The sequence below is a fragment of the Trachemys scripta genome, chromosome 18 (genome assembly GCF_013100865.1).
Source record: "Trachemys scripta elegans isolate TJP31775 chromosome 18, CAS_Tse_1.0, whole genome shotgun sequence".
Taxonomy (NCBI): Eukaryota; Metazoa; Chordata; order Testudines; family Emydidae; genus Trachemys; species Trachemys scripta.
The window spans coordinates 5621011-5642288 of record NC_048315.1 but is presented as its reverse complement, the minus strand read 5'-3'; the positions used below and the strand labels follow the sequence as shown (position 1 = coordinate 5642288).

The 21278-nt window shown below is 35.7% G+C and overlaps 1 protein-coding gene across 1 annotated transcript in view; it reads right to left on the bottom strand.

The window, feature by feature from the left end:
- The window catches only part of BRIP1 (BRCA1 interacting protein C-terminal helicase 1), a 118594-nt gene that overhangs the window by 9314 nt on the left and 88002 nt on the right, over positions 1-21278 (bottom strand). The window contains exons 15-16 of the mRNA XM_034752655.1: positions 19453-19612; positions 17647-17768 (exon numbers count right to left, since the gene is read on the bottom strand). Of these exons, the coding sequence (XP_034608546.1) occupies positions 17647-17768; positions 19453-19612 (282 nt within the window). The remainder of the gene's footprint in view (positions 1-17646; positions 17769-19452; positions 19613-21278) is intronic.

Sequence of the window (21278 nt, the reverse complement as noted above, 5' to 3'; positions counted from 1 at the left end):
GCTGTAATTTCTAAAAAATATAGTTTGAGTTTAGGACCTATTTTCCAGTCTTTGAGAAATTACAGATTAGTTTATCAACAGTTCTAATAAAAGGCAGTAAGAATTTTTATATATTCTACATAAAGTTTACAATCCTGAACATTGTTTCAGTTGAACATTGTAAAGGATTTGTGTAATCACTCTGAGCTTTTATGTCCACAAATATAAATTGTATCTACTTAACCATGAATGATCTAAAACACTACAATATCCAAAACTTACTTGATTGATTGCTCTCTATTAAAATTCTAAATAATATTTCTGTTTTTCAGGTATAATTCATGGTCTTCACTCTGCTCATTTTACTCATACGTAATATGTGGTTCACTCAGTAATAGCTTATCACTCACAATACAGTAATCATATCTTTATCCAGACCTCAGTGGCCTGCTGGGAAAGGATGGATAATCACTAAATTTGGTCATTTCCATCATTTTCAAGTAGTAGTCTAAGACTGAAAGGCACTATGACTCCTGCCATGCTATATAACACCATTCTCATTTCATTCCTTACAGCAGGCACCAGAGTACTCCAGTTGCTAAAATCACATACCATCCAAGCTTACCAGGCTACCGGAACACACCTACTTGTATCAAACACAGCTAGTTTCTGTCAAGGAATACATAACTGACAGACATGTGCAACGGTTTAATATTGGGAGTAATTCCCTGAACACCTGGCAGAACTGCAGAAAAGAAAATGTATGCAGTGTAGTTGTAGCTGTGTCAGTCCCAGGATATTAAAGAGACAAGGTGGGTGAGGTAATATCTTTTATTGGACCAACTTCTGTTGGTGAGAGAGACAAGCTTTTGACAGAAGTGACTTGAAGAAGAGCGCTTTGTAAGCTCGAATGCTTGTCTCTCTCACCAACAGAAGTTGGTCCAATACAGATATTACCTCACCCACCTTGTCTCTCTAATATTCTGGGACTAAGAAGTCTAAAACACCACAGCATACATGGAAAGTAAATGTAATATTTGGGGTGTGGGCAAAGGAGGGAACACTTCTGAAGTACTAAGATGTTTTTTAAAAAAGAAAGGGAGAAAGTAAATGAAATAAATAATAAATTTTTGCTCTATAACCTGAATTCAAAGGCATTTCTTTACATAAACCCTGGACTGCTGGAGCAGCTGTGTAGTATGTTGCCAGCTAGAGAAGAGGGCTAGGGTCAGTAAGGAGTGGTAAGCCTCCTGGAGGAAGAAGCCAGCTCCTCCAGGTAAATGGAACCTCTCCTCACTAGTCAAGGAGCAGTGCTGATATCAATTGCACGAGAAACCCCTCGCCGTCCCATTTCAAACAAGGGGATAATGCTTGTTAAAGATCCATTCTGAGAATGTGCAGAATGATCTCTTATTTGGAAAATATATCCAGCTCCAATATATATTTTCAAAATGTATTGGTTTAAAAAAGACATAAAACTACAAAAGAAAGGTTCTTTTCACTGCTCTTTTGCACAGTATTAACCTTTTTAAACTGACATCTGAAAGGACACGCTTCAGGAGAGAAAACAGCAGACTTCTAACCACATCTGACAGGTAACTTTCAACTTGAATTTGGGTAAGAAATTTTATTTTGTGTACTTATGCCCTTTGAAACAGCCTGTCAAATTTACAAATTCAATCTTTACAGCCAGAAAGTAAATTCAGTTTGATTTCACAGATTTAATATTTGTTCCAGTCACTCAGATTTTATTGACTGGTGCATAAGGTTTCCTTTGTTATTTTTGAAACATACAGAAGTCTTTCCCCCCTAAATAGTTTGTAAACATTCATATAATTCTTCACAAAAAACTTTAAACAGTAATTACACATATCTGTGTATTACCATACATGTAACTGCAGTTAGAATAACCAAAGACAGTACTTTTAAAGGATTTCAGATGGAGAATAAAATTTAGGAAACAATCTAAGTAGTGGGTAAAGCTAAATAAATATTTTAAAATATGAAATAGTCACAAAGTTCTTCTGAAAGTATTTCATAATTCTCTTAATCTCATGATAAATTTCTCAACAGAATTTCTTCACAAAGTCTTTTGTCAACATTAATACATTTATCATTTCTATAGTTTCTTGCTACTTTGAAAGTCTTAGTAAAACAATATTAGAATAACTTGTCATTCTGTTTTACACCAATTACAATTATTGCAGGCAGTGTCACATCTACACACAGAGGTATATTCATATAAATAGAGTCAGCGGAAACATTGTCCCATCAGATAACAAATATTGAGGTCTATATATTAATGTAAGAGATATTAACCTCTCAATTATATGAACAATGGATGACAAAAAACTAAGTATTCCGTTTCTCTCACTCTAAAGATCAGGTTTCAGCATGAAGTGACTATTTAGATTGCTGAGGGTTAAGGATTCATTATAAGTCTAGTAAAGGTAAAAGGCCAGTGCATGTCATTTTAATCCAATCAGAATCTATTTCATTGTATAACTCTGCATTATCAGGCATCAAATCAACACCCAATTCGAAATGACATGATGCATATGTGAAAAAGCCAGTCTCTCCTGCTAGCAAATATCCTAAATGTGCAGTAAACCACAGGCTAGAAGGGATTAGTTAAAATGTCAAAAGACAGCCTTTTACTTTTACCTGTTCATCCTTAAAAATATACTCTTAGCTATCAGGCATGCTTTACAGACAAATAGTTTCAGCAAGCAGCAGCAGAAGGCCTATGGCAAGCTCTGCCATCTTGCAGCTGTCACAGAGATTAGTCTTTGATCTATCTGGGAGGTCATGGTCACAGTCACATTAGCTGAAGTCTAACAACATTATACCTGTTAACTACTCGTTCTTTTAATGCTTAATTAGACAGACTTTCCCATTATGGAAAGTTTAACTGGGAAATTTGCTGAGTTTCAACAAAAACTAAATGACAAACAAACTTTGCTTACTGTGATTTGGAAAGATTTTGCGGCAGTTTATATTACAATTCAAGTGTATTTTACAATGCTTTCCTAAAGCAGAAGGCTAATAATAGAGAAAGTTAAAAAGCATTTTACTAGACAAGCTCTTTTGGGGATGGTATTGAAGGGTGATGGAGAATGGTTTAGGTGAAATGACCTGTGAAGACCTGGATTCATCTTTGAGTCAGGCGATACAAGAAATAATAGCCTTGCTAGCCCATGGTGAAAACAGCATTAAACTACTCCATTATTGGCCATGTGCAGAGGTGATGCTTAGGAGAGTAACTGGGGTGTGCAGGTTAGAGTGGAGGTTTATTTACAGAGTTACATGCAGAAACCTGTATAATGTCTTCACTTGCACTGTATTAGAGAGCAGCACATTTATTTAACTTAATAAAACCCCCAAAATTTTAATATACAACATTAGGGCATGCAAATAGCAGCTTATTATGAATTAATAGCTTCTGGAGAAAAACAATGGTGGAATGATCTAGCCACAGCAACATTTTATCCTTTAAATTGTGTACTTTCAGTTTAATGTTCGGTAAATAAAAAAAAGTTTCCCTTTATGGCAGTTTCATATAAAACTGAGGTGAATATAAGTGCATACGACACTAGAAGTTTAAGATACCATCACATAAACAATATATATGAGAAATATTACACTGTCTTACACTCATGATAAGCTCTTTAGGACTAAGAGTTCAACCCATAAATAAGAGTAAGAACTAATCTGTTAAAACTACTGATTAAAACTATTAAGAAAACTTTACTTCAGTAAAAATAAACACATTGTCCACCAGACACTCATGCAAAATGGTTTTATCTTCAGCCAAGGATAGGGCCTTAGACCTAAACAGTTTATAGCAAAACCAAACTGGAAGAGAGAGAATGTGCATTAGGAGCGTTTACTATTCAATATCAGCATACCATAAACACATGCATCAGTATAAATATCACAATATAAATTTCAATGGCTAAACTAAAGTACAAGGTCTTGTATGCTGAGTAACTTAAATAGACAAAATCAGTATGGTTGTGTTTTATTTTATCTGGCATATTTTCAAGATTTTTAGAGGCAGTATTTTATTTAACCAAATGCAGTGCTATATTTTGCTAAAACGGAAAAAAAAAAAAAAAAAAAAAAACTGGGTCTCTGCCAAAAGTGAAAAAGTCAGGCTCACTCAGATATAACAGCACTTCTATCTTCCCTTTTAAATTACAAACTGATACACAACAGAAGGAACACTGAAGACAAGGCAACAGCTCAGCATTGTAATGACACAAATGTAAACACCAAAGGCAGCACTGATGAAAACCCTGACCAGAAACCTGCCGCCTTCTTTATACTACCACTTGGTGGAGCTCTGAGAGTCACTGCTAAAGAGACTAGAGATAGGATGATTCCAGATTGGATAAGGCTAAACAAATATTGACACTCTACCAATATATTTGTGCATTTATATGGGTACACACATACATACTCCCTCCCCTACATCCATCCACCGCAGATTTAAAAAGCAAAAAAAAATATTTAAAAAAATATGGTCTTAAATCTATCTTCTTAAAATCTTGTGTGTCCAGTTAGGGTCTGTCTTCATACTCGTTCAGAACATACTTGCCATCTAGTCACCCTCTTGATGAATGCCAAGTAACCATAAAAGTTGGCGAATGTAGGAAAGTGAAAGACAATCATATCCCCTATTTTCTTTTTTGTTTGAAAATGTTTTAAGTAGAAGTAGCATTAAACAGTGTAGCATTTAACATTTTTTTCCTTCAAAAGAAGTAACAACATCTGTGAGAATTAAGACTAAGTAGTGAACATGTAAAGACCAGGGCACGTCACAGAACACGTTTCACTCCTCAGTAGGCTCGCTAAAAGCTATATCTAAACACAGTCTCAATTTATTAACCCATAAAGACTGAGATATTAACCATAGGACACTACTTGCAAACTGGTGCAGTCATTTCATGGGCAAACAAAGGCTTGAAATATGCAAATGCCTATCACCTGTAACCTGTCAAACCAGTTTCTGTGTATGCTGTAGAATAGCTTATTTTGTAATCATACCAATGAACACCTTGCAGAGTGCTAAAGATAAAATCCAGATTACTTAACACAGATCATTCTACTTCACTTTCACACACAGTTGCCACATTTTTCTGTGTGTATTCTGTGTGTATAGCGTTCAAAGATATGCTAAGGGTCAATATTATCTTTCGGTAGGATCAAGTCTTTGTATTGGTTGGTTATCTATAGAATGCTGTGCTGTGTCTCTCTCTGTCGACACCCATAGTATTCTGTAACACTGCTTTGGGCTGGATAAATCAGACAGGCTCAACTGTGTGCAATCATATCGCCTACCAGTGGCTGAAGCTTACTGAGGCTATAAACTAATCTTACTACAAGAGTATAAATATTTCACAATAGTTTTTAAATCTAATTTATTTTTAAAGGTTTAAAAGGCCCACAAAAATTATCTGCCTTAATGTATGGGCATGAATGTGAAATAAAAGAGCACCAATAGTGCAAAGCTATCTAAACTCCAAAATATTTGAAGTAATCAACTCCCTTTTTTTGACTGCCACTTAGAACGTCAGGGACCTCCCAGTCCCCACCATATAAATCTCAAACTCTCCAACATACACATTTTAGTTTTTTTTTCTGTAACAAGTAATCGAGAAGAAAGGGACGGTTCTCATCTCTGTGGTTATATCTGCAGCTCCAGAACACAGCACCATATCATTCAAATCTCTTGCATTTTGCAGACTGCTTCTTCCATAAAGTACAACTCAAAAATGACTGGGCTCTGGAGTTCATGGGATTTGAATGGAGCAGTACTTGGGGGCCAATGTCTCCTGTAATGGAGATAGAATCAAAGCTAGTCAAAAATCAAGGAAATTGGCAGAATGGAAATAGAATGAGATAAAGTCACAACAGGGAAGAGAGGCTGTAAAGAAAAAAATCACTGAGGCAATTTGATAGACTAACCCCATAATTCAAAACTATAAATATGAGGTAGTACCTGTAGACAACTATTATCATCCTGCATCTTATCATTTCTCTATGTATCTTTCTGTGCCAGAACAGTATTAACAACTACATGTGAAGAGACATATTTCTCTTATTTGATCCACAAAGTGCCTTTTCACTTGAAGCACTTCATTCATTCCCAAGTATTCTCACTCTTAATCCCAGTGACAAAGACTGTAGGAAAGGCTTATATAATGTTAGAGTCACTGAACACTTTTAGTATTGTCAACTACAGCATGTGGCATCTCAGAGATCTTGAAGTTTTGCGGTTTGACAAATCATCTAGCACATTCACCCCAGGCCCATCTACTCATCTCAGTCTTGTAGGCTTTGAGGGACTGTGAACTAGTGACTTGATTAAAATCTAATGCAACCAAAACTCTCCTCTGAAGAGAAAATTCAATCCATTTCCAGTGAAGCAGAAGTGAAAAAAATCAAACAGCTTCCCTTGAGGTACAACGCTGCTGCATACGCTCAGTGCCACTGCGTCTAAGGTGAAGTGGTAAGTGTCAGTCATCCTTACAAATCCCCAAGGTGATAGCTTCACTTTTAAAGCCTTCAACATTCTTTGACAGTAAAGTAAAAACTTAAAGGTCAACACTACTTGCTAAGGACAAGATAAACACAAGAAAATCACTTTGGAATTTTTCATGGATCAGAAAAGTAAACTATTAAAGGTAAAAGAAAAGTTTTGATTTGCTCTATTATTTGTCCAAAGGCTAAACTAAGGGATATATTTAGGGATGACTCTCTTAATCTGCGCCAACATATTGACATTACTGTTGCACCAACAGAAGAGAAATGCCATCCACTAGCCTTGTCTGATAATCTGAACTTAAAATGTTATCTTTCTAAACCAAAGAAATTCTGTATTTTACAAAATGTTGCAGATAGTTACCAAAAACCCAGCCTCTATTATCCATAATTTTTTATTTACATAAAAACTTTTTGCAGCATAATTAGTACTAGGAATAATGGTGGGAGAGGAGTTATTTTTCAGTATTTACAAACAAAAATTCTTTAAGGCATATGGTGTATTGTCTCTCTCTAAAATTTCTTTCTGCTTCAGGCTAATATGCAAAATTGACAGCAAGCACAGCTTACACTTGTTGAATGGCTTTTAAAATTTTAGAGACAAAAACAAAAAGCACTCTGAATTTAGTTTTAACACCCCTTTTTGGCCACATTCTCCACAAAAGGTGGCTCACACGCCAAAGCAAAAATGTTGTCTACATCTGGTATTTTAAGTGGGCTAAACCTTAACTTATTTTCCTCCAAAGAGAAAAAAATTGAGAACAAGGGCAATATCCTCCCAACCACCTTGGCAAGATGTGATTTTTTGCATACCACAGTCATTGTTACTATACACCACTGCCATTGTTACTATACTTTATTTCAGCTTGTTATTGTAATTTATGGTACCTGGTTGCAAGACAATCACATAATGCCAATCACCTTGAAAACTTAACACACACATAATTAGTAAACTTTTAATACTCACAATTTGAACACATGCCTCTTGAAATGTCAAACTATGTCCCCCAATCACTGTTGTTGTAAATTTGGGGGCCTGCTAATATAATGTTGTGCATTGCAATCCTCTACAAACAGTCAAATCTATTCATCACAATCTTTACTATTTTAAGAAGGTATTTTATTCAATTTATTACTAAATATACTTGTATGGTGATGGAAATGAGAGGGGCATATAAGTATCTAGATGGATAGGACGCATATCCTTATTCACTTGCCCTTCCTCTAGATCAGGTCACTTAATATTCTTTTTTAAAACCAGCTTCTGTAAGAACACCCTTTGAACAGTATCTCATGTTTGTTTTTCCTTTAAAATTTTGATAAGGGTTTTTTATGATCCCATTACTGTTTCCCCCCTTCAGCAAGGGAGAAACTGACTGTACAGAAGAAACAATTAAACTGACCACACTTTTGCATTTGATATCACTTAGTGTAAGCAAAACAGTGATTTTTTGCAGGGTTTTTTCAGTTATACTGAACATAAGGTGTTTCTTGCAATTACAGCAGATATACTATTTTAAGTCAGTAACATAATTTCCAAGTTGATAGTTTCCCTTTTAAAGCAAAATTGTTCAGAAACATTCAAAACTGCTTAGAACTACCAAAACTCTAGAGCAATAATAAAACATCCAGTTTATTTTAAAGAGACGCTTTAAACTTCGTTGTATAGTATTCAAATAATGTCAAAAATCCTTGCAACAAAATTTCCAAAAAACTTGTAACTATGTATCAATTCTCCTGTATTTTAAAATGACTATTTACTTTTCCCAAAACATGATGGGATTAAAAATGAAAATTTCCTAATTCTAGGATTTCGCTATTTAATTAGTATTTGCATGGCTCACAGTATCTGGTTTTTATTAACTGATTTTTTTAATCGATTCAAGTGTGCAAGTCATAGGTAAATGAGGACCATAACTGCTTCCATGAAGTGGTAAATAGTCTACACTAGTGCAAGAAAAATGAACCAATAGTGTCATGTAGAACAGAAGCTTCATTTTCATTCAGAATAAAAATGTATTTCAGTCACCATTTAACTAGTGTAAATTTCTCTTTCCCTGTACAAGGAACAACAAGGAAAAAATACAAGCTAAAAAAGGTTGAGACACGGATGGAAATAAGTTTAAATATTAAGAAAAGTTGCTGTTTGTTAACTGGAAATTTCAGGCACCGGTTTTGATTTGTTGATTCTTCATCATAGAAGTGAAGAAACCCCAATAGCACAACTGATTTTTTTTACACCATTAAAACACTGAGTACGTAGCAATGAAAAATGAAATTCAAATGTGTTCCATCATGGCTCACAGATTACACTTCTGGAAACAATAAGAAGGGTATCTGCCTTCACAGCTTATATTCAAATCATAGCAGCTGACTAAAGGAAATATGTAAAAGATTCTCATTATAAGGCAAACCCTCTTCCAGTTGTTGAATAATATCAATGCACAGAAAGTGTAGTCTTATCCAGTTTATTTTCTTTTTACATCTATTCATATAAAAGGGTTTGAATGTTTTCCCTACATATTTTGGCTGAGTAAAGGTCTCACTTAACTGTACCACAATTATAAAGTATGCTCTACTGTAGTACGCTCAAAAAGGCATCTGGGAAGTGGAAATCGAGAAATCTTCTCTGAGAAAATTAGGTTAATGCTTGCTCTATCAGAGTTGCCCATTACCAACATTTCATAGCAAGTCTCTTTATTTTCAGGTCCCCTAAGAAAGAACAGTAAATTATGACTGAACTAAACAAGTCACACTTGGCTCCAAAATCAAATTTTCCTACCTCTATTTTCAGGTCCCTGAGGTAGGCAGAGGAAATCCTAGTCACAGCCAAAGAAGTCATTTTTGGCTCTGAAACATATTTTCCTGCTTCTTTTGAGCCAAACTCTACCACTGAAAGTACCAGAGCTTTACCTAGTATTTGAATGTTTCTCTTTTTATTTTTGCTGTAGCAACCGGATTCTTAAACAATATGAAGACATTTTAAATAATACAGAATTGGTCCTATAGTGTCCTTTTTCTAAACATCTTATTTTTCTTTTATTGAGGTCCAGTATACTTCCAAATCTTAGTGATCTTCATTTCCATAATATGAAGAAGGTAGGTTTAGACTGTTAAACTAATGCATTTAAAACAATATGTGCCTAGAACTCTGGATTGGGCCAAATGGAAAAAAAAAAGTTAAAATAAATAAATAATATCCTAAAAGGGATCTTGTTTTCAAACAAACAGATTAAGTACATAATATGAGCTACAATTTAAAATCTCTACCATTATTTAAGTGGACTGAACATATTATTTGAAAACCTTTTTCCTCTCACGCTTAACTGAAGTAGCACCTTATATTTTCTCCAATGATATGGAGAAAATTACATTTAGCATTATACCACATACACCTCTACCCCGATATAACGCGACCCGATATAACATGAATTTGGATACAACTCGGTAAAGCAGTGCTCCGGGGGGAAGGGGAGTGGGCCTGCGCACTCCGGCGGATCAAAGCAAGTTCGATATAACGCAGTTTCACCTATAACATGGTAAGATTTTTTGGCTCCCGAGGACAGCGTTATATCGGGGTAGTGGTGTACAATGGGACTTTTACCTGAGTAGAGACTGTAGGATTGGATCCATAACATTACAATTCCAAACATACAACAAAAGTTTAATGAAAATTATTTTAGCATCAAACAACATGAATTTGGGATGACACAGCCTTCTCAGTCACATTATTTATATTCTTTAACAACACAGTTCACTAGCATTAGCATCAAATTACAAATCATAAAACATGTTTAGAAAGCAGGTTGATCAGAGACAAGTTATATTAGCAGTGGAGATGAGCCAACATCAAACTGCCTTTTTAAAACATTGGTCTCTAACGCCTCAATCCTACAAACCCTTACGCTTGCACATAGTATTAGTGAAACTAATGGGATCACTCAGAAAAGTAGGACCTATGTGCAAGTGTAAGGGTTTGTAGGATTGAGCCTGAAGAGGCCTTTTATTAACCATCTAATAACCTGACTTGCAACTGTATTTCCATAGGTTTCAGAGTATTTCCATAAAGCACCAGTGACATTTTTTAGTGACAGAGAAAATCATTGGGTGATATGCTTTAGGGATTTGCCTAACAAATGTTCAACACTTACGTTTCCTTTTTTAAAAAGGAAGTCCGAATTAATTCCAGTATCTTCTGTCTTCAGCATATTTCTAATTGTCTAAAGACTCTGTTAGTTAAATAGCAATATACTTTTGTGACCTATATCTTTATTATTTTCTTATATTTATTATGAATTATCTGCTGCCTATTCAAACCACCTCCTAAAATTTGAAACACACTTAGAAAGTTTTATAATTTCCAATACTTTATAGCTCTTCAGTTTTCCAATTAATTGACTGCCATAAAATATACAGAAAAGCTACCCAACTATATCATAGGACCACAATCCTAAACTCCACTTGTGAACTTCGAGCTTACTTTGATACCTGCAAGCAAGGAAGCATCCCTTGAATGTCAAAAAAAAAAAAAAAAAAAAAAAAAACCTGGGCTCTGCTGGACTAAGGAGAGAAATGAATTCCACCGTAGAGGACCTGTCAAGGAGAATAACCTGCCAGAAGCATCCTCTCATTTACTATGAGGGAGTTCCAGCTTGAGGGCTTCCCCAAAGTCAAATGACATGGGAGGGAAAGGGGGGAAAAGGTGATCTCTCAGGTAACCAAGACCCAAACACGTTAGGGCATTAAAGGGTAAAACCAGTACCTTTAATTTCAACCAGAAACGTATTGGTAGCCAAAACAACTCTGAGTAGGGTTATTGCATAATAAAGTACTACTCAATACGGAGGAAGGTGGCAAAGTCTGGCTCAACATTACAATATGTAGGCTGTCTATCTGAGCAATCAAAGATTTTCTATATACATACAAACATATCTGCTATATCAATTTCTAATAAAAAGCATCGTATTCTAGCTCCCAACTGCTTTAAAACATGCTCTCATTTTAGCTCCGAGTTTTTAAATGACACTCAAAATATTTAAATGACACGTAAGAATAACCATGTGAGAGTGGAATGTATTATCAATCTCTTTCAGAGGCTAGAATAATTCCCACACCCCTCCTATATCCCACAAACAACTTGACTAAATATCAGAGACTGATCTGCATGAGACTCAGTGCATCATATAAATCAGCTATTCGAGAAAGTAAATTAGCTTCTGACTCAAGTAGTAATGCATTCACCTACCTAAAACAAATTCTAATTCTTAAATTAGCAGTATCCAAAGAAAACAGTGCCTTAATCCAATTCTGATGCAAACTGATCACAAAGATTTAGGTAAACTGGCTCAAAGGAAAGCCATCGCAATGTATTACTTATGGCAAACACTAAGAAGAGGAGAGAATCCAGGATTCTTATCTCTGGGGTCAGTACAAACTCTATATTTTTCCTGATTGTCTTTGTCACACCGTTTTCAGTGTTTCATGGTAGGAGCAGTTGAATGCGTGGTCTCAAATGCCTGAAAACCCCACAGTAGGACACCCACTGCCCCAGCCCATAAAGGAAAGAAAAAGGACTTAAGCCTGATTAAATGAGTACAACCATTAATTGAATCTGCATCATAAGCAGGACGGCAATTTCTCTGCAGACCAAGTATTATTTAACCCCTTGGCAATAGGATTTGAGATTTTTGGATGCTAACTGCGAATGTAAAATGCAGTAACATAGCCAGCAAAGCGCAATCATTTATGGCAATGGGTTAAGGCTTAATTTGGCCCAACTGCCCATGCACTTACAATTCAACAGGTCTGGAAAAGGGAATATATGAATCTAAGTATCTGTTTTATGTTAAATTTATTTCATCTCAATCAGTAATATTAAGTGTTTAATCTTTCCAAAATAGGAATTGCTGTTCCAAGTGAGAATTGTGATTTTGGCAATTCATTACATCAGCCAATTTCATTATAACAACTAGAGTGCCTCATTTCTTTCCTGCACTATAGTGCATTTCAGAATTATTTTGCAGCCATGCATGCACTCCCAGAAGGCCACAAACAAATCTTCTTCAGGGAGAAGAACTGCCACCATAAAGGTGGCAATCTGAGCTCCACTGGCAAAAGGAGTAACATACGTGAGGCTGATCCAGAACTTTCTGAAATATCTGACAAACTTAAAGCTAGGGACAAAGTAAAGCATTCCTCAACTGAATTTACATAGAAGTAGTGCTAACTAGATGTCACTTTGAACCTAAGTTGCCTTTTGCTCAACATGTCTACAATAATAACTAGCTTTCCCAGTATTATCTTAGGAGCATTGCCATGCACCAGCCAGCTCTTCAGATCTGATGCTAAGAGACTGGTGCATGCCCTTCTCTCATCTAGAATTGATCACTGTGGTGCTTTGTGCAGTGGCATATCTAAATATATATACTCAGAGGTTCAGCCTACTTGCAATTGGCAGCTAGTGTTTTGATCCTTGCTTAAAAATTTAGTTTTCTTAAATCTAACTTTTAAAACTATAAAATATCTCAACATAATATTGATGTTTGGTATTTAGTGAACAGTAATGATTTGTATTGTCTGGCTCTAGATTTTAGTTCAAATCTGGCTGATGTATTAAACACACACACACACAGGTAATCATAATTTATCCTTGACTCACTTCTGAGTTTAGTGTTGCATACAATACCATCTAGAATATAAAAATCACCCACTTTTGGAGATCACCTACTGCAGGAACAATCTGGGAGGATTCCAACCACATTACAGAATGAGTGTTGCAAAACTTCATTTTAATATATAAAGGTCTCTAAAATAAAACATTTCTAATTACCGCTCTAACTTTACAATGAGGAACAAGACTTTTTAGTATATGTACATTTTGAGTTTAAAACACTGTGTGCCAAGCTTTTAGCCAGGAGGAAAATGTTATGGATGAGTAATAAGTGATTAAAAAAAGATTAAGCTAGTAACACTGAAAGAACATTGCGCTAGCAGGCACCTTAAACTAATATAATCTTACTAGTCCTTATAGGATGCACTTTTTTTTTTTTTTTTTTAAACCCAGGCAGTACCTACACATGCATTTTGGACAACAAAGAAATCTTTGATTATGCACTTAAAATGCAGAATGCATCCCAAAAACTAAAGAAGCTAAGTCAGTTTGGGCTGTCAAGTCCAAACTTATTACTTGTTTGTTTGATTTGGCTTACTTATACCACTGTTTGGTTGGATCTACTATTTGTTTATTATGGGATATTTCATTTTGGTTGTTAGCTCTGTACAGCAGTATGAGTTTATTTTATAAAGCACCTTTCAAAGTTATGTAGTAGTAATGGTGGTGGCTGTTATCACTGGGAAAGAAAAGGAACCAACAGTTGGATGACTGTTTAGTTGGCACACAGAGAACACTAATAAATAGTGTTACGAATAAATTTGAATAATATGGGTTCTTAAGTTTATTTGGTACTGCAACCTCTATATTCCTGACTGATCTCATGGTATGCCAGCCTCCCTTTAGCATAAGGGTGGAAACTCTGGAATTCTACACTTAGTAGAGATAGTTACCTCTAATTAGAATTCAAGTCAGTTGTGTATAAAACATTTAATGCAAACATGGATATATTTTAATGTAAATACCTTTGTATACTCAGATCCCAAAAGATAGAAAATCCCTATTTATTTTGGATTTTACTGATAAGGATGACCCTCTTGCTTTATATATTGTAGGGACCATAGTGGTGGTGGTGTTTTGTTTTGTTTTTTTTTTACAAAGAGTTTCTTCTTAGCCCATTAATTAGTATTCATATGTGACCAGAGATTAACCAGACACATAAATGCTAATCTTTTCCACTGTATTGCTGTATCTCTTAGTTTTGATGTTATGGAAGAGGATGCTCATTGAAAAATGTACTTGGAGGATGAAACTGATTTTGTATTTAAACAATTGCCTCATTTTAGAGGACCTGCATCCACTTCCAAACAAACAGTGTTATTTTATTATGGTGCCATATTTAAAAAATAAAAACTGGGACACTTTGGTGGCAATATTTTTTTAGGGTTGTGAAACAGTCATACTGAAGACAAAAGTACACTTTTAAATGTGGCCAGATGTTGCTCCTGCCACCTTCTAACTCAACGGGGGGGGGGGGGGGGGAAGGATAGCTCAGTGGTTTGTGCATTGGCCTGCTAAACTCAGGGTTGTGAATTCAATCCTTGAGGGTGCCACTTAGGGATCTGGGGCAAAATCAGTACTTGGTCCTGCTAGTGAAGGCAGGGGGCTGGACTTGATGATCTTTCAAGGTCCCTTCCAGTTCTATGAGATAGGTATATTTATTATTATTACGGGCAAAACATGCATATTTCTTGGAACTGGTGGATATTTTCTAGTAAGTTACTGTGCTAAATGAGTTTATCATGAAACAGTGAATGTGTGTCATTGACATTCACTTTGAGCACAAGACCAGCTTTGCTGTTGCCTACACTCTTGACTTCTCTCTTCACTTCAAACACTTTTCATCACACTGAACACTTCTTCCATTGGTCTGTTTGCTACTGGTAAACCAAGAGCAAATTCTACTCTGTGTAGCAATATATCTTTGGGTGTAAATCAGGCACCCATAAAGCAATTATGGCAGTAAAAGAAAAATACTTCCAATGCTGAGAGTTGAAAAGTGGTAAATACTCCTAAATTATAACTAACAAATGTCAACAGCAAAATATCATATTGCCTGTAAAGGAAAACACACTGATTTCTTCAGTTACAAAAGGGCCATATGAAAAAAGAAACAACAGTCATATTCTGTTCACTGAAATATTGTGCTTCGATTTTCAGTATTAAGATTGGCAGCCCTTGCTTAACTGAACAGTGAAAGAAATGGCTTCAGATGCTTTGGGAAATTTTTAGTTATGGGAACTCTGATCTGTATTTTCTTTATTCCTCAGTTAGATTATACGAATCTATTAGTATCATTTAGTAAGGCAGTTATCTGATTTATCTTGGTCATGAGGCAACCCGTGATATTTTTTACTGGAGGATGTGTCAGAGTTTTATGTTATTCATGGATAAAGCAAGCTGACAAGAGGTATAGTTGAAGGGAAAGGGAATTAAAAGTATGAAGACTAAATGTAAGCTGATGTATTCTGAAGTCTAACTAATCAATTACTATAATTTTTTGTGCTTCTATAACACCTAGGAGCCTTAGTCATGGACCAGGTTCCCATTCTGCTAGATGCTGTACAAAGATAGAATAACACTATAGAACAGGTATGAAATAATTCATAGAATTTCATGTCAAAGATATGTCACTCTCCGTAGCATGCCCTTGTTTTTGGAATTCGCTCCCACTGGAAATAGGTCTCAAGCATGTCAACTTCTACCACATGCTGTAAGACATGTGTTTATTCAGGTTCTCAATTAGTCCATTAATTGAGTTTCCTCATTTCTGCTTCTTTCAGGGGAGTGGCTGAGTGTCAGGAAATATGCCACCAGCTAGTTGAGGGAAACGACTTAGCAAGCACTCAGGGCTGGTCTATACTTAAACTGTAAATCAACTTTTAAGCTACGCTACTTCAGTTACGTAACTGAAGTCGATGTAACTTAGACTGATTTACAGTGGTGTCTACACCGCGCTATGTCGAAGGGAGACGCTCTCCCGCCAACTTACCTTCTGCTTCTCGGGGAGGTGGAGTACAAACCTCGATTGGCAGAGCACTCTACCATCGACTTAGCTTGTCTTCACCAGACTCACTAAATCGATACCACTGCATCAATCGCAGCAGTGCAGATTTAACCGGAAGTATAGACAAGCCCTCAGAACTAAATCTCTCACTGAATTTGATTAACAGAGGACCAAAACTATAACACAAGCATTGCAAATGAGGACTAAGACGCACTGACAATTATGTGGCAAAGCTTCCACAACTCCTGTCTGTGTTATGCCAGAGTTTTCCCAGTACGTCAGATTCCAATTCTTCGTGAATACTTAATCTTCCCACTGACTACCCCCCACTCCAGGAAGGACTGAAATAACAATCAGGATAGCAAAGGACCAAAAAAAAAAAGTCTATTAGTTACATGTCTAATGGGTACACTTTTCATTTGGGTACATACATTGCAAGTCAGTCTCTCTCAGATTACTCATTACATCTTTCTTTCATACTTTATTATTTTTAATCCCTTTACAAAACATAATGGACCTAAACGTGAACCCTTTACTCACAAGCAGTCCCTCCAAAATCGGTGAGTATACTCACGTGAATAACTTCTAAGCAATGTAAGGGGCTGACACTTTGGTCAACTCAAAGATACAAACTGACCCGGAAATGTAGTTAATTTAGGCCTACCACTACATTCAGAAGCCACTTTAAGATCTATGCCTCAAATCATCAAAAAAAAGCAATGTTCTCAATTTCCAGGAAGAGCTCATTTCATGTAATAATTTCACACTTTAAAGAAGCAAGCTAAGCATCAACATTAGCTTTGGAAAAGCTAAATGAAGAATGTTACACACATAATGATGTTGAAGGAGGCAATGGGGACTGAAGAGGGGACATGCAGCAACCAACAATGAAAGAACTTTAAGATAACAATGAAAGAATGTAGGTAAATCTTTCACCTCTAGGTTATATCTATATATTTACCTCTCAACCTATTTTACCCATCTTAACATTCTTACTTTAATTTGTATCTGTTATTTATTTTCTTAGGAAACAACCTCAAGTAGATTAAAAATAATCTTTTCCCCATCATTTATAATGGATCTTAGCTATCACATATCCTACTGTATCAGATAAATCAAGGAGTAGTCTTTATCTGTGCCATAGCTGGTAAAAATGGAGCCAATGGGCACTTTGAATGTAAAAACACTATGACTAGCTGTATTCAAACAATGGCTTAAAATAAATTTATTGTAGTATGTAGTATTAACAAGTGTTAAAATCTAAAAATAGAAGCCACATAGCTTCCCAATTTCACCATGTAGAAAGCATGCTGAAGAATTCAAAATGAGGTCAGGTGAGAGTCCTGACCAAATTTGGTAATACAGTAATCCTTACATGAAGAAGTATTTTAGACATGACATAAATTTAAGTTACAAATCTTTTGGTTAAGTGTTGATGTCTTACCTGAAGGTCTTTCACATTTGGAAATGGAATACCAATAGTTATAACAGCACGGGCATTGTCATCAGAGAAATCCAAGCCTTCGCTAACTTTACCTCTGCATACTGCTATGAGAAGTGCTCCATCTTGGACAGAGCAAAGAAAAATTAGCAATCATTTTGGGAATAAATCATCAGTTACCAAAACGCAGTTTTACAGTATTCTTTGACAAGACTAAAGTTAATACAGCATAATGCAGTGAGTATCAGTTTAAAAAAGTGAGCTGAAATAAAAGTACATGATTTTTTACAGAAGCATTATGGTAGCTAATATAATTTAGACAAATGATATTGATGTGCTGAATTAGCAATTTTCATATTATGCTTGCAAAAGGCACTATATAATATAGAAGTGCATCATAGGGAAAAGACTGTACCTACCTATAGCAATAGTGTTTTCAATTTATCATTTCAATAATGGTATTCTCTTGTTCTCTTACTTACTATTATGCTGTATTGACTGAACTGATATTTAGGGTATTTTTTAATAAAATGTATAAGGTTAAGTTTGTAAAACAGTGCACTGTAAATATGTTTCTATGCTTTGCAAAATGGTGGCTTTGCTCAGAAATTAACAGGGTAAATATTACATTCACTGTACACATCTGGAGTCTATACTGGACAGGTATCAGAGCGTTGTTAGTTAACTAGCCTTGTTAGTCTGGATCTGTAAAAGCAGCAAAGAGTCCTGTGGCACCTTATAGACTTTCACCCATGAAAGCTCATGCTCCAATAAGTCTGTTAGTCTATACTGGACAGAAAGTCTACAATAAGAATAATTCAGGGTCCAGTTATCTGAGAGACCACTGTTGCAGTTAAATTAGGAGAATCTTGCTGAGGTAATATCTTTCATTGGACCCATTTCTGTTGGTAAGAAAGTGTTCTTTATGCAGAAGTTTCACAAATGGATCACCTTTTGGAAAAGCTGAATCAACCCTGGACCTTCCTTCTTGTTGAGAAAAAACATAGAAGTGGTGTTGTCGATAAGAACTTGAATCACCTGATTACTGATGGTGGTAATAAAACTTTCACAGCCCCAATACGTTTATGTAGAGAGAAGTCTCCTGTGATGTGCAAAGTGCTTGAGCCTGAAGTTGCCCCAAATTGGCATCCTAGCCCCTGGAGGACACATCTGTTACAAGAGTCCTTGTTAACTGTGGTGGTAAGAAAGGAACACCTTTGCAGACATTCTGGGGATCTATCCATCAACTCATGGACTGAATCACTCTTGCTGGTACGCAAATGAGCATGTCCAGAGAACATCTGCTTGGATGGTATACTGAGCAAAGCCAGGCCTGTAGATACCGGAGGTGAAGGCTGGCAAAAGTCTCTGACTTGAGTGAATTGGGTGCATGCACATCTACGGTAGAACGTATATGTGCACAATCACTAAAAGCACAGGGCTCCTGTGAACAGGAGTATGTGATAATGTATTTAAAGATTGTATCATATTATAGATGCACAAGGGGGCTGAATAAAGGTTAATACTGGCATTTCCTAACTTCATAGTGCTTGACTTTGCATCCTTAATATTATTTTAACAAAGGCTTGGTGTGTGTAATATATGAATACATTACGTACAAACCATCAGGCACAACTCCTCTCAAATCCAAAAATATCATATCATATAGTAAAATAAATTGTACAACACCATCTTAGTCTGACTTCAAAATATTTTAAAATATCAACCACACTTTCTACCTGAAAAGTCTACATTAACTACTTAATGTGAGTTAAAAATTCATTCAGACATCCTCACCCATCCGATTACCTTTTCCTCCTTTATATTTTATTGCATCATAGTATATTTGGAGCAGTGCATCAAAGTCAGCTTTGTCTCCTCCTTTAGGCTCTGCAATTACTGTCTTAACAAGCTCCAAGTTTCTCCATAAGCCAGTATGCATCCAGCGATCTTTTAATTTATCCAACAACTAAACAAACATACAAAAAAAAAAATAAAAAAAATCAAAGAGTGCCATAGTGAATATTCAGTCACCTATTTTTTCAAAAGGCTCTAAAACATACTAAACATGTCCCCAATAAAGTGCACAATAAAAATACCAAACACAACTTTATAAAATGCATATTACTCAGTATTTGTCAATATTAGTTGTAACTTGACACTGTGGAAATTTGTGCAATTCAATGTAAGCAACTGCATTTCTAAATTCAAACATTTATGCTTTCCACTGCTGCAGCTCTATATACTTACGCCCTGCAATTCTCACCTGTGACAGGTGTTGTACTGATGGATTCTTAAAGTAATAAACAGAGTGGATGCAATTCAGTATAAGTAAATTTTATTTAGCGAAGGCATATGAAATGCACAAAAAGGCTCAAAACCACATTTTTTCATATATTTCTACTAGGGCTATCAAGCAATTAAAAAATTAATCATGATTAATTGCACTGTTAAACAATAATAGAATACCATTATTTAAATATTTTTGGATGTTTTCTACAATTTCAAATATATTGATTTCAATTACAACACCGAATACAAAGTATACAGTGCTCACTTTATATTTATTTTTGATTACAAGTATTTCCACTGTAAAAAAACAAAAGAAACAGTATTTTTCAATTCACCTAATACAAGTACTGCAGTGCAATCTCTTTAGAATTATGTACAAAAAACCCTCCATTCAAAAATAAAACAATGTAAAATTTTGGAGCCTGCAAGTCCACTCAGTCCTACTTCTTGTTCAGCCAATCACAAAGACAAACAAGTTTGTTTCTACATTTGCAGGAGATAATGCTGCCCTCTTCTTGTTTACAATGTCACCTGAAAGTGAGAACAGGTGTTCGCACAGCACCATTGTAGCCAGCTTCACAAGATATTTACATGCCAGATGCGCTAAAGATTCATATGTCCCTTCATGCTTCAACCACCCTTCCAGGGGACATGCTGATGATGGGTTCTGCTTGATAACAATCCAAAGAAGTGCGGACACAGTGAATGCATGTTCATTTTCATTATCTGAGTCAGATGCTGACATCTTCTGGATCCTAAAAGCTCTAGTTTTTAATACTTTTAAATTATCTCAAATAGACTTGACAAAAAGTTAGAAATAAAAAGTATGGACATACCATTTAACAACAGCCTCTGCTTTTAGGAGCAATAAGGCCATATTGGCTGAGGAAGCCTGCTGTACCTAACAAATTGCAGTCTCTGCATTTGTTATCCCAAATTAGCACAGGTTAGCCCCTTTGTAAGCAAATAGTTTGCTTGCTTTACATGCTCTCTAAACTTAAAGAAAATGTGTATTAAATCTAAAACCAAAAAAAGTATGGAGTGAACACAGCTCTTATAGATTGATTGGCTAGTGGGCAATTTTGCCATTGGTTATCATCACTTCCCCTTCTCTCACCAATCCCCAGTCTGAATTTTATCAGCCTAGGGAGCAAGACACCCAGAGATCCATTCCTTCATCTGATCATTTTGTCTGATGATACATAACACACCTCTCAAGACACCAGAATAGCAACACACATTTGACATGAATGGGGATTAAGTAGATCTGGTTCAATGGACAGAAATAACTATTTCTCTTACTGCTGAATGATCACTAGTATTTTTCTTAACAATTCTGCAGT